This window comes from Heptranchias perlo, chromosome 23 (genome assembly GCF_035084215.1).
Source record: "Heptranchias perlo isolate sHepPer1 chromosome 23, sHepPer1.hap1, whole genome shotgun sequence".
Lineage (NCBI taxonomy): Eukaryota > Metazoa > Chordata > Chondrichthyes > Hexanchiformes > Hexanchidae > Heptranchias > Heptranchias perlo.
The window spans coordinates 24,471,084-24,484,464 of NC_090347.1; the positions used below are offsets into that span (position 1 = coordinate 24,471,084).

The 13,381-nt window shown below is 40.1% G+C and overlaps 1 protein-coding gene across 1 annotated transcript in view; it reads left to right on the forward strand.

Moving 5' to 3' along the window:
- si:dkey-237i9.1 (SEC14-like protein 1) overlaps positions 1 to 7,493 on the forward strand; it is a 53,120-nt gene extending 45,627 nt beyond the window's left edge. Inside the window, exons 10-16 of the mRNA XM_068004203.1 lie at positions 1,591 to 1,661; positions 1,828 to 1,999; positions 2,098 to 2,232; positions 3,837 to 3,971; positions 4,138 to 4,389; positions 4,602 to 4,780; positions 6,522 to 7,493. Coding sequence (XP_067860304.1) covers positions 1,591 to 1,661; positions 1,828 to 1,999; positions 2,098 to 2,232; positions 3,837 to 3,971; positions 4,138 to 4,389; positions 4,602 to 4,780; positions 6,522 to 6,627 — 1,050 coding nt within the window. The 3' untranslated portion in view covers positions 6,628 to 7,493. The remainder of the gene's footprint in view (positions 1 to 1,590; positions 1,662 to 1,827; positions 2,000 to 2,097; positions 2,233 to 3,836; positions 3,972 to 4,137; positions 4,390 to 4,601; positions 4,781 to 6,521) is intronic.
- Positions 7,494 to 13,381: the final 5,888 nt, after the last annotated feature.

A 13,381-nucleotide genomic window follows, 5' to 3' on the forward strand; every position in this document is an offset into this window, starting at 1 on the left:
ATGGATAAAATTTGTGAATCCACTTATTTTGGGTTTTTTATTAAGAAGGGTAGGAGAGATAAACTAGGACATTATAGGCCTATCAGTCTAAAGTCAGTTGTGGGGAAGTTACTAGAATCTGTTATTAGGGACAGAGTGACTGAGCATTTGGACAAATATGAGCTGATCAGAGAGAGCCAGCATGGATTTGTAACTGGTAAGTCATGTCTAATGAACCTAGTTGAATTTTTTGAAGAGGTAACTAATGTGGTAGATAAGGGAGTGTCTATGGACGTTATTTATGTGGACTTCCAGAAGGCATTCGACAAGGTTCCACATAAGAGACTGTTAACAAAAATGAGTGCTTGTGAAATTGGAGCAACCTATTGGTTAGAAGGTACAAGACAGAATAGGGATAATGGGTATGTACTCAAATTGGCAGGATGTGACTGGTGGTGCCCCCCAGGAACTGTACTGGGGCTGTAGCTTTTCACTATATTTGTAAATGACTTAGATGAAGGAATAGAGAAATGTATATCTAAGTTTGCTGATGACATAAGTTAGGTGGAACAGAAAACATGTGGGAGCAGAAAGTTGCAAAGGGACATTGATAGATTAAGTGTGTTGGCAAAACTATGGCAGATGGAGTTCAATGTAGGAAAGTGTGAGGTCATCCACTTTGGACCTAAGAAAGATAGATCAGAATATTTTCTAAATGGCGAGATGCTATGAACTGTGAGTTGAGCAGAAAGATTTAGGAGTCCAAGTACAAAAATCAATAACAGCTAGTGGACAGGCACAAAAAGTAATTAAAACAGCTAATGGAATGTTGGCCTTTATCTTGAGGGCTACAAATACAAGGGGGTGGAAGTTATGTTATAGCTATACTGAGCTCTGGTTAGATCCCATCTGGAGTACTGCATTCAGTTCTGGGAAGGATATATTGGCCTCAGAGGGGGAGCAGTGCATATTCACCAGAATGATACCAGGGCTAAGAGAGTTAAATTATGAGGTCAGGTTGCATAGACTAGGCTTGTATTCCCTTGAACATATAAGATTAAGAGGTGATCTAATTGAGGTGTATAAGATGATCAAAGGAGTTTATAGGGTAGATAGAAACTATTTCCTCTGGTGGTGGAGTCCAGAACAAGGGGGCATAACCTTAAAATTAGAGGTAGGCTGATCAAGGGTGATGTCGGAAAGCACTTCTTCACACAAAGGGTAGTGAAAATCTGGATCTCTCTTCCCCCAAAAAGTAGTTGAGGCTAGGTCAATTGAAAATTTCAAAACTGAGATTGATAGATTTTTGTTAGTTAAGGGTATGGAACCAAGGTGGGCAGATGGAGTTAAGATACAGATCAGCCATGATCTAATTAAATGGTGGAACAGGCTCGAGGGCTGAATGGCCTACTCCTGTTCCTATGTTTTAATTTCAGTGATTGTTCTTGACTTGACTATTAAAAGCACTGGAAACAAAAGGAAATAGCTTTTCTTCTAAGAACTTGTCTCAGGAGGGTATATTTACAATTAAAATATTAATTCAGAAAAGATGCAAAAATTTTTTAAATTGGGATAAATGTTTGCCCCTATGGTATTCTTGTTCTAAATCAGGTTCTGTCTATTAATGAAGAAGGATTAAGACGATGTGAAGAAAACACCAATGTGTTTGGAAGACCAATCAGGTAATCACAAGTTCCATCTTGGTACCATTTTCAATTTGTATATAGTACTTACAAAAAAAAGAAAGGCATTGCACACGAAAACAATTTAATGTTTATATTACAACTCTAGTCAACTTTATCAGAGTCGTAGGTTGTTACACTTTTTTAATTGTCTTTTATTAAATAGCTCATGGACATGCTTGGTGGATTTAGAAGGCTTGAATATGAGACACCTTTGGCGACCCGGTGTTAAGGCACTGTTGAGAATCATTGAGGTTGTTGAAGCTAACTATCCAGAAACACTGGGTCGACTATTAATCCTTAGAGCACCTAGAGTGTTTCCAGTACTTTGGACTTTGGTAAGTTGTTGCATTGTCTGAGAAATAAATTATAAATTGTCGTGTGTTTAAATCGCCTTGCATTGTAAACTGTGGTTTATGTCCTCTTTTGATTCCAGATCAGTCCTTTCATTGATGACAATACAAGAAAAAAGTTCCTTATCTATGCAGGAAATGACTACCAGGGGCCTGGAGGACTGGTTGATTACATAGACAAAGAAGTGATCCCTGATTTCCTTGGAGGAGAATGTGTGGTAAGAATCTACAGCAGCAAAATCAATTTTGTTTCATAGGATTCTATGCCATAATTTATCAAAACTAACAATTTAAGAAGCTCTGCTGGGTCTAAAATTAAACTTTACTAGTGGAAATGGATGTCACATTTAAATGTTTTTATATTCTCTCTCTATCTATATATATATATATATATATATATATATAAATACAGCTTTTTTGAATCATTGTTGATTACCGACACTATAATGTGACAAGAAATCTGCAATCCTTGCTGCTTCACTGAAATGAAAAATGAATGCCGTTGTTGATTAAACTATACGCTACTACTTTGTAGAAGAAGATCTGTTTGAAGATTTAAGGTGTTACCTCTTGAAACTGAATAGAGCCAGAATTATGTAATGATAGGTATTTCAAACATTCCTGCATCTTTGGCATCTGAAGGGCTTGGTTACACAAGTGTGTTTTTGAGTATTTAGCTGTTAAATATGTAATTTATCATACAATTGTGAATAACAGTATAATTTTGTCCTGTGGGATAAATTCTGTAGTCAAAGTTTGACAACACATATTCAGTTTATATATTGTGTGTGTAATTGTTTTGGTTAAAAGAAAAATGCAGTTTGTTTTGTTTAAAGTTCTTGTTTTGCCCTTTCCAAATAGTAACTGCACATGAGTTAAATAATTATGATACAGGCTGAAAAGGATTGAGCATTCCCCCCCCCCCCCGCCCCCTCTCCCCACTGTCCTTACATGAACACTTGTATAAATTAACCCAATGAAAATGCTAATTCAATATTTCTATCCATTGCTTTGACTTCCGAAAGGACTGATTACAGTCTGGTCTTTATGTATGTAATATGAACTACTGAGCAATATTACTATTGGTAATTATAATGCAGTATTATTTCTTTAAGGAGTCTGTTTAATTTTTGCTCTTGAAATATTTTGATCCAAAACACAGAGATTAGGGGAGGGAAAGGCTGGTCCAGAGGGGCATGATATTAGCTTTTAATTTTTGTTTGATTATAACTAATAAGATTATAGGCTGAATGACAAAATAAAGAAGTGGGTTTTCCATATATTAGTACTTGCGTCCAATATTTCTTTTTTAAAAAAATAGCTTCTACAAATCAATTGGAGCAAATATGCAAAAAGCTTTACATTCTACTGAAATACTCTGGTACTCTATAATATTGCAGTCAAATATCAGTAATAATTTGATACTGATTGTTATTTTTGGAAGAGGCATTATATATATTTTTCCTTTTCCCTCTTGAATTTCCTATGTCATGTACCACTTCTAGTTAAAGAAAACCTCTCCTGCATGTAGGGAAACACAAGGTGGCTATTTGGATACTTTCCCAAGAGCACAGCTAAAATTGGGAACTTACCATGTGTGTAATTATTGCCATATACCCACAATCTACCATTTTGGCAAGGTGCATTGTTACTGTGGTATTTATATCTTTGAAATGGAGAACATTTGTAAAGCAGCTACCTAGAAGCATACTGAACTACAGAACCTAGTTATCTACTTGCTAGGCATTCAGAGTACATAAATCTCCTTTTGATGAGAGTGTATGATTTAAAAATCTTAATGATGTTTTATTGTGCTTTTTAGTGTGAGGTTCCAGAGGGTGGTCTGATCCCCAAATTGATGTATAGAACAGCAGAAGAACTTGACAATGATGACATCAGGCTGTTGTCTGAAACTATTTATCAGTTGGCCAGCGTTTTCAAAGGATCACCTCATGAGGTAAAGTTTCTGCTGTTCCTACAGCTGTTCTTAAAATTTCAATTCCTTAATTTAAAGCTTATATAGCCACTATTTTAACTTCAAACCATGTCCCCGATGGTTAAGGTGAAAAAGTTGAGAATTTCATTAGTACATTGATGTTTTATATTTTGCTTTTTTTCTCCAGATATTAATTGAAATGGTGGAATCGTCTTCTGTGATAACCTGGGATTTTGACGCGGTAAAAGGAGATATTGCCTTCAACATCTATCACTCAAAGCGAGCGCCCCAGCTTCCCAAAAAGGATACCCTTGGAGCCCATGGGATAACATGCCCTGGAGGAAATAATGTGCAGCTTATAGATAAGTCATGGCAACTAGGAATGGACTATAGTATGGTGGAGTCACCACTCATCTGTAAAGAAGGAGAAAGTGTGCAGGTCAGTTTTGTAGTGATCAGAAATGAACATTAAAAGGCCAGTGTTACATGATCTAATTATGTTGATTGAGATCTCTGTCAAAGTAATCAGGCATGGAACATTTTAAAGGTTTATCCTTGCTGTAATGTGCAGTTTAAGTGGTGTTTGCACATTTTTTTTTAGAACGATAAGGATTTAATCAATTCTGTTGTTGTTTTCTGTGTTGTTTACAGGGCTCACATGTAACAAGATGGCCTGGGTTTTATATCCTACAGTGGAAGTTTCACAATATGCCTTCTTGTGCTACAACTAACCTGCCTCGTGTAGATGATGTGCTGGCAACATTACAGGTCTCCTCTCACAAGTGTAAAGTTATGTATTACACTGAGGTCATAGGATCAGACGATTTCAGGTACAGGATATAAAGCTACTGTATTGAGAATTCAGTACCATGTCTGAACAGAGCTAAGATGAGTACTAGATGCAATTAATCTGCACTGAATATGGTTCAATCTATTTGTTCTTCAGCTCACAGTGGGGAGTCTGTCACTGTACTATCCACACCATATACTAGTCCCTGATGTAGATCAGGTTACAATTTATTCCCAGGCTTCTACCACTCTGCAGCATATTGGTGCACCTTTTACCAACTTTAAACGACCTTCACCTTTGACAAAATGCCGTACTTTTGCGCAGCATCTCTTAAACCTCCCCACTTCTTTGTCTCAATAAGATTGGGAACTTAACTACAAGGAGTTACAGCACGATGTTCTGCAACTGCATTGAATCAGTTCAGTGAGATTCTTGGTAATTAACTTAAAACCATACGGTTAAAACTGGTGGTAATTCAGTTTACTGTGGTTACTTATAACAAGTTGTTAGTTTCCAAGACTTGTTTGTACTTGGTTTATATTAAGAAAATGAAGGAAAAAGCTGGCACAGTGAGTTCCAACCTACAGGTTATATATTGGGAAATTGATGAGTTGCACGCTCCACAGTGCTGGTAAGTAAATGTCTTAGCAAGTCTCTTGCCCTCATGAGTTTTATTGTGTTGCCTGGAATTATAGAAAGGGAAAGGTAGTGAAAATTTATTACATTTCTTAAACAAATTTGTTACAATCTGATTATGATCTACCATAACATTTTAGAGGTGATCACCCATTAACTGGTTGGAAAACCATGCATCCTGCATTTCTGATGCGATGCTCCCCAGCCAAACTAAAGTCAGAAAATGACCCTTTTGTGTCTGTGTTTTCATGTTTAGATCATCACAGGAATAATACAAGGATAAGACCTAGCTAGGCTTCTGTGATCAATTTTGAAATAACCTTAATTTGGACTCTGCTTTATTTTTACAAAAAAGTTCTAGCTGTTGTCCTACTGAACAAGTCCAAATGATGGTGGTACTTGCTTATGCACTTCAGTGTAGGTGCAAACTGAGACTAAAAAGGTTTCAACTATTCTAAAATATATTTACAATAAAAAAAAGAGAGAAGTGAGGTAGAAAGAAAGACAATTACACCAACTGACAGGTTCCATTTTAAACAGATTTTAGATATTGATAGGCCAAGTAATTAAGAGGGTTTCTACTTCCCTTCATTAGAACAGAAAACGTTAAGAGATCTGATGCAGATGTTCAAAATTATGAAGGATATCAAAATTATTAACGGGGGAAAACTATTTCCATTGGTAGCTGAGTCAATAACTAGAGGACATAAATTGAAGATTGTCACCAAAAGAACAAAGAGAGAAGTGTGGAGAGGTGGGGGTTTTTTTTAAACAAAAGGTTGATATGCCATGGAATGTTCTGCCAGAAAAGGAAATGGATGCAGATTCATAATAATTTTTAAGAGTGAAATGGATAAATATTTGTAAAAGGAAAATTTGAGTGTGGGTAAAGGGCAGGGGAATGGGACTAAGTGGATAGCTCTTTCAGAGAGCTGGCATAAATGCAGTGGTCAAATGATTGATGCTCCTTTGGTACTGTAAAATTCTAGGATTTTATGTACAAAAAAGTTAGTGATAGTTCAGATACAGAAGAAAAGATTCCCAATAAGCTATTTCCAAACTGATTTTCAAATTCTCATATGTAAATGAAGAATATTTGTATTACATTGAAACCCCCAAAAAACAAATGCTTTTTTTTATTTCAGGGGGTCCATGACTAGTCTCGAATCTAGTCACAGCGGTTTCTCACAGCTCAGTGCTGCAACAACATCATCCAGCCAGTCGCACTCCAGTTCTATGATCTCCAGGTAGTGATTCAAAATACCTGCAATTAAAAACAAGTGCAAAAAGGACCATTTTTTGGTGGCAGCTGATTGGAATGATGGTGCATCAACAAAAAAAATGTGCATTTAACTTTACTAATGCAACCAGTACAGTTAGCTCAGTTCGGTTTCTTTGTATCTTTTGTTTTCTCCTTCACTTATGTATGTATCCTAGTGTATCCATAATTTGCAATCAAGATTTGAAAAATAATCCACTAATTCATCTTTTAGTCAAATGGATTAAGATGTAAATGTTTACAGCACTGTAATTTCTAACAGACCATAATACGTTTTAAAGATAGTACTGTACTTTAAATTCTGACTGTTCTGAACATTTCATCAAATCCTTCCTGAATTCTTAAGACTGTCTTTATGCATTGGAAAAAAAAAAGCACAAGGTCAAAGAAACAAATAGCTTGTACTTATGAATTTGACACTTAAAAGGAAAAGAAAGTTGTACAAATGAGTTATTACAAGCACATGCTAGAAATAGAAAGTGTGTCTTTTACACTTGAACCAGACATAATTGCTCAGAAGCATGATGTCGCACACTTCAGATTTGAAACCATTGTTACAACCTACTTAAACATAGTTATAGCTAAACGCTTCAACTTTATTAGAGTTGATCGTTAACTGATAACCCTTCTTTCTACAATTTAGTTATGTGTATAATGTCCTGAAGCCAATAATGTTCCCATGAAATGAAATCATTGTGTTAACATTTTTGTTGTGTCTACTTGTACATTGCATATCAATCTTTGTTTATGGAGCAATACGTGTTACCACTGGGTTGGTAATAAATCATTCAAATATCCTTTAAGTAGCCTCTTTAAATAATAAACTTCTAAACTGAAATGCGAATGTTAGTCTTACTTTGCTTTACAATTTTATTTGTCTAGTTTTAAAGTTGGGTTCTTGTACAACCCTAAATTTTCATTAAAGGAACTTAAATGTTTCTAAATGGGGTATGCAATAACTTAGTGTGTTTCCAGTTACTTCAATTTTTTTTTATTGTTTTATTAAAAACATGTGTCCAAGGCACATCTTTAAATCAAACTGTATTGAAAAAATTTATGCGACAACAGGTATGTTCTGCTGCAATGCAATTTGGCTACAGCTGTTGCCAACGTGGTGATTGGCAAGAAGAGATCCTAGAGGAGATTGTTAAATACACTCAGTCTGTCTGAAAATCCCTAATGAAGTGATAATGCTGCCTTTAACATGAACATCAACATTCTTTGCTGTAAGTTTAAACGGATAGAGGTAAAGTTGTATTTCTTTGAGATGGTCACATCGGAAGAGTCGTAAGGATTGCCCACCAGATGGTGCTATATTTCTTCGCAGGATAGAGGAACCTTTCATATTGTATCTTTAGGAGAAATGAATGGAATTATCAACCGAGATAGCTGAAATTTGGTAGAAAAGTCCTGATTCAGACTTGTAAAAAAAACTGGCAAAATTATTCTCCTAGATAGACATCAGGAAAAATATCTCAGTTGTCAAATTTGTCGAGGCAAATGGGATAACAGTAGCAGTGTGTTGTGCGGCAGAAGCACACTGGGCTGAGGCGAAGTCAAGGCTTTATTCAGATTTCTAAGTTTGAAAATTATGTTTCAAGCTCATCTTGGTAAAGCACAAACAGTGACATGGATGGGCAGTGTTCACACAGGCTTACAGCTTCAGGCTTGCCTTGCCCACAGGTTTGGCAGGCAAAACATCTTTTGTCAAACTAGGATGAATCATGGTCTTTATCTAATTGAGACGATCATTGTATTCAGGAAACTTGTTACACGGCTTTGTATCACAGTAAGTGAAAGAAGCCTGCTGACTAAGTGGTATCCTAGCATGCCTCCAGGGCCTGAGACAGAATGTCTTGATAGTCAAAAGTTCTTACACATGCTATCTCTCCTTCCTGTTCTCCAGTTTCAAGAAGTACTGTTTTGTTTATTGAAGAAATACAGAAAGAAAATATGCCTTTTATAGCAATTTTCACATTCTCAGGATATGTCGAAGTATTTCACAGCCAATTAATTACTTTTTGAAGTGTAGGCACTGTTTTGTAGGCAAATAAAGCAGCCAATTTGCACACAGCAAGGTTAAAAAAAATGACCAGATAATCTGTTTTTGCTGGTGGTGTTTGAGGCAGCATGTGGACCAGGACACTAGGAGAACTCTTGCATTCAGTCGAACAGGTAGACTGTTAAACGTCCTATCTGAAAGAAGGCAGTTTTGACAATGCAACACTTGCCCTGTACTGATGTGTCAGCCTGGATTATGGATTTAATTTCTGTGGGGGTTCTGCTCATCCGCCAAGACTTTGGAAGAAGAGTCACGGAAACCCCGGAAAAATGGTATTTCCAGTGTTTTTCCAGGGTTCACAGATCTTCCGCTGAAGTTACGACAGATGAATGGGAGAAGCTCTGCGGAAATTCACTTCCTTTTATAATTAAGGAATAATGTTGATTCAGGTAAGAGTGCTAAGGGTTTAGCCAATCTAGCACTTAGCAGCAGATACATAGACTCATAGAATGGTTACAGCACAGAAGGAGGCCATTCAGGCTGTCGAGCCCATGCCGGTTCTCTGCAAGAGCAATCCAGCTTGTCCCACTCCCCTGCCCTTTCCCCATAGTCCTGCAGATTTTTTCCCTTCAAGTACTTAACCAATTCCTTTTTGAAAACCATGATTGAATCTGCCTTCACCACCCTTTCAGGCAGTGCATTCCAGATCATAACCACTTGCTGTGTAAAAAAGTTTTTCTTTATGTCGCCTTTGGTTCTTTTGCCAATCACCATAAATCTGTGTCCTCTGGTTCTTGATCCTTCCACAAATGGGTACAGTTTCTACCTACTCTAGACCCTCATGATTTTGAACACCTCTATCAAATCTTCTTAGTTGTAAACAATTTTACAACACCAAGTTATAGTCCAACAATTTTATTTTTAATCCCACAAGCTTTCGGGGGCTTTCCCCTTCCTCAGGCGGTGTGGAAATGACATTTTCGAATCCTTCGCATTTTAAGATCACAAAACAATGCCTGGTGATTACTGCCCGTTGCCAAGGCAATCACAGTGAGCAGACAGAAAGGTGTCACCTAAAAAGGCCACTGAATATACAAACCCCCCAAAAAAAGAGAGAGATAAGGAAGACAGTCAATGACCCGTTATATTAAAAACAGATAACATTTGTTCGCTGGTGGGGTTACGTGTAGTGTGACATGAACCCAAGATCCCGGTTGAGGCCGTCCTCATGGGTGCGGAACTTGGCTATCAATTTCTGCTCGACGATTTTGCGTTGTGTGTCTCCAAGGCCGCCTTGGAGTATGCTTACCCGAAGGTCGGTGGCTGAATGTCCATGACTGCTGAAGTGTTCCCCGACAGGGAGAGAACCCTCCTGTTTGGCGATTGTTGCGCGGTGTCCGTTCATCCGTTGTCGCAGCGTCTGCATGGTCTCGCCAATGTACCATGCTCTGGGGCATCCTTTCCTGCAACGTATGAGGTAGACAACGTTGGCCGAGTCACAGGAGTATGAACCGTGCACCTGGTGGGTGGTGTCCTCTCGTGTGATGGTGGTATCTGTGTCGATGATCTGGCATGTCTTGCAGAGGTTACCGTGGCAGGGTTGTGTGGTGTCGTGGACGCTGTTCTCCTGAAAGCTGGGTAATTTGCTGCGAACGATGGTTTGTTTGAGGTTGGGTGGCTGTTTAAAGGCGAGTAGTGGAGGTGTGGGGATGGCCATAGCGAGGTGTTCGTCATCATTGATGACATGTTGAAGGCTGCGGAGAACATGGCGTAGTTTCTCCGCTCCGGGGAAGTACTGGACGACGAAGGGTACTCTGTTGGTTGCGTTCCGTGTTAGTCTTCTGAGGAGGTCTACGCGATTTTTCGCTGTGGCCGTCGGAACTGTCGATCGATGAGTCGAGCGTCATATCCCGTTCTTACTAGGGCGTCTTTCAGCGTCTGTAGGTGTCCATCGCGTTCCTCCTCGTCTGAGCAGACCCTGTGTATTCGCAGGGCCTGTCCATAGGGGATGGCCTCTTTGACGTGGTTAGGGTGGAAGCTGGAAAAGTGGAGCATTGTGAGATTGTCCGTGGGCTTGCGGTAGAGTGAGGTGCTGAGGTGCCCGTCTTTGATGGAGATTCGTGTGTCCAAGAAAGAAACTGATTCTGAGGAGTAGTCCATGGTGAGCTTGATGGTGGGATGGAACTTGTTGATGTTATCGTGTAGTCTCTTTAGTGATTCCTCACCGTGGGTCCATAGAAAGAAAATGTCGTCGATGTATCTGGTGTATAGTGTTGGTTGGAGGTCCTGTGCAGTGAAGAAGTCCTGCTCGAACTTGTGCATGAAAATGTTGGCGTGTTGGGGTGCGAATTTGGTCCCCATGGCTGTTCCGTGTGTTTGGGTAAAGAACTGGTTATTGAAGGTGAAGACATTGTGATCCAGGATGAAGCGGATGAGTTGTAGGATGGCGTCTGGAGATTGGCTGTTGTTGGTGTTGAGTATTGATGCTGTCGCAGCGATGCCGTCATCGTGGGGGATACTGGTGTAGAGTGCCGAGACGTTGACGACATTTTGTTTCTATGGACCCACGGTGAGGAATGACTAAAGAGACTACACGATAACATCAACAAGTTCCATCCCACCATCAAGCTCACCATGGACTACTCCTCAGAATCAGTTTCTTTCTTGGACACACGAATCTCCATCAAAGACGGGCACCTCAGCACCTCACTCTACCGCAAGCCCACGGACAATCTCACAATGCTCCACTTTTCCAGCTTCCACCCTAACCACGTCAAAGAGGCCATCCCCTATGGACAGGCCCTGCGAATATTAAGGGTCTGCTCAGACGAGGAGGAACGCGATGGACACCTACAGACGCTGAAAGACGCCCTAGTAAGAACGGGATATGATGCTCGACTCATCGATCGACAGTTCCGACGGGCCACAGTGAAAAATCGCGTAGACCTCCTCAGAAGACTAACACGGGATGCAACCAACAGAGTACCCTTCGTCGTCCAGTACTTCCCTGGAGCGGAGAAACTACGCCATGTTCTCCGCAGCCTTCAACATGTCATCAATGATGACGAACACCTCGCTATGGCCATCCCCACACCTCCACTACTCGCCTTTAAACAGCCACCCAACCTCAAACAAACCATCGTTCGCAGCAAATTACCCAGCCTTCAGGAGAACAGCGTCCACGACACCACACAACCCTGCCACGGTAACCTCTGCAAGACATGCCAGATCATCGTTACAGATACCACCATCACACGAGAGGACACCACCCACCAGGTGCACGGTTCATATTCCTGTGACTCGGCCAACGTTGTCTACCTCATACGTTGCAGGAAAGGATGCCCCAGAGCATGGTACATTGGCGAGACCATGCAGACGCTGCGACAACGGATGAACAGACACCGCGCAACAATCGCCAAACAGGAGGGTTCTCTCCCTGTCGGGGAACACTTCAGCAGTCATGGACATTCAGCCACCGACCTTCGGGTAAGCATACTCCAAGGCGGCCTTGGAGACACACGACAACGCAAAATCGTCGAGCAGAAATTGATAGCCAAGTTCCGCACCCATGAGGACGGCCTCAATCGGGATCTTGGGTTCATGTCACACTACACGTAACCCCACCAGCGAACAAATGTTATCTGTTTTTAATATAACGGGTCATTGACTGTCTTCCTTATCTCTCTCTCTCTCTTTTTTTTGGGGGTTTGTATATTCGGTGGCCTCTTTAGGTGACACCTTTCTGTCTGCTCACTGTGATTGCCTTGGCAACGGGCAGTAATCACCAGGCATTGTTTTGTGATCTTAAAATGCGAAGGATTCGAAAATGTCATTTCCACACCGCCTGAGGAAGGGGAAAGCCCCCGAAAGCTTGTGGGATTAAAAATAAAATTGTTGGACTATAACTTGGTGTTGTAAAATTGTTTACAATTGTCAACCCCAGTCCATCACCGGCATCTCCACATCAAATCTTCTTAGAGCAGAGAAGGTTGAGAGAACAACTCCAGCTTCTCCAGTCTAGCCATGTAACTGAAGTCCCTCATCCCTGGAACCATCTTTTCTGCACCCTTTCTAAGGCCTTCAGATCCTTCCTGAAGTGCTGTACCCAGAATTGGACACAATACTCCAGTTGTGGCCGAACCAGTGTTTTATAAAGGTTCATCATAACTTCCTTGCTTTTGTACTCTTATGCCCCTATTTATAAAGCCCAGGATCCTGTATTTGTTTTTAACCGCTTTCTCAACCTGCCCTACCACCTTCAACGATTTATACACATATACCCCCAGTGCTCTCTCTTCCTGCACCTCCTTTAGAATTGTACATCTAAAGATTTAGGCATAATGTTAAACTCTCGTTTTACACATGTTCACTACATCTCTTGAGCATGTGGACTCTTGTGATACGATACTTCTGACTTGATCAACAATCATTCTTGAGATCTTTATCTCTGCTTATCTGACTTAAATTTCAGCCTAAATTGTCACCTATGGTTGGGTGGATCATTATCCCATCTTATCCCACAAATTTCAGAATTGACCCTAGGGTACGTTGCGCTGATGTGCATCAGTGGTGCTGTTTTTTAGACAAGATTAAAAACATCAAATGATCCAGTCAACTTTTTATGGGGCTACTTGCTATGTCCTTATTAAAGCTGAGGACAGCCATGGGTTCACTATTATTAACGAGGAAGGTAAGAACCTCCTGATGTAAGCCAAAAACATTCA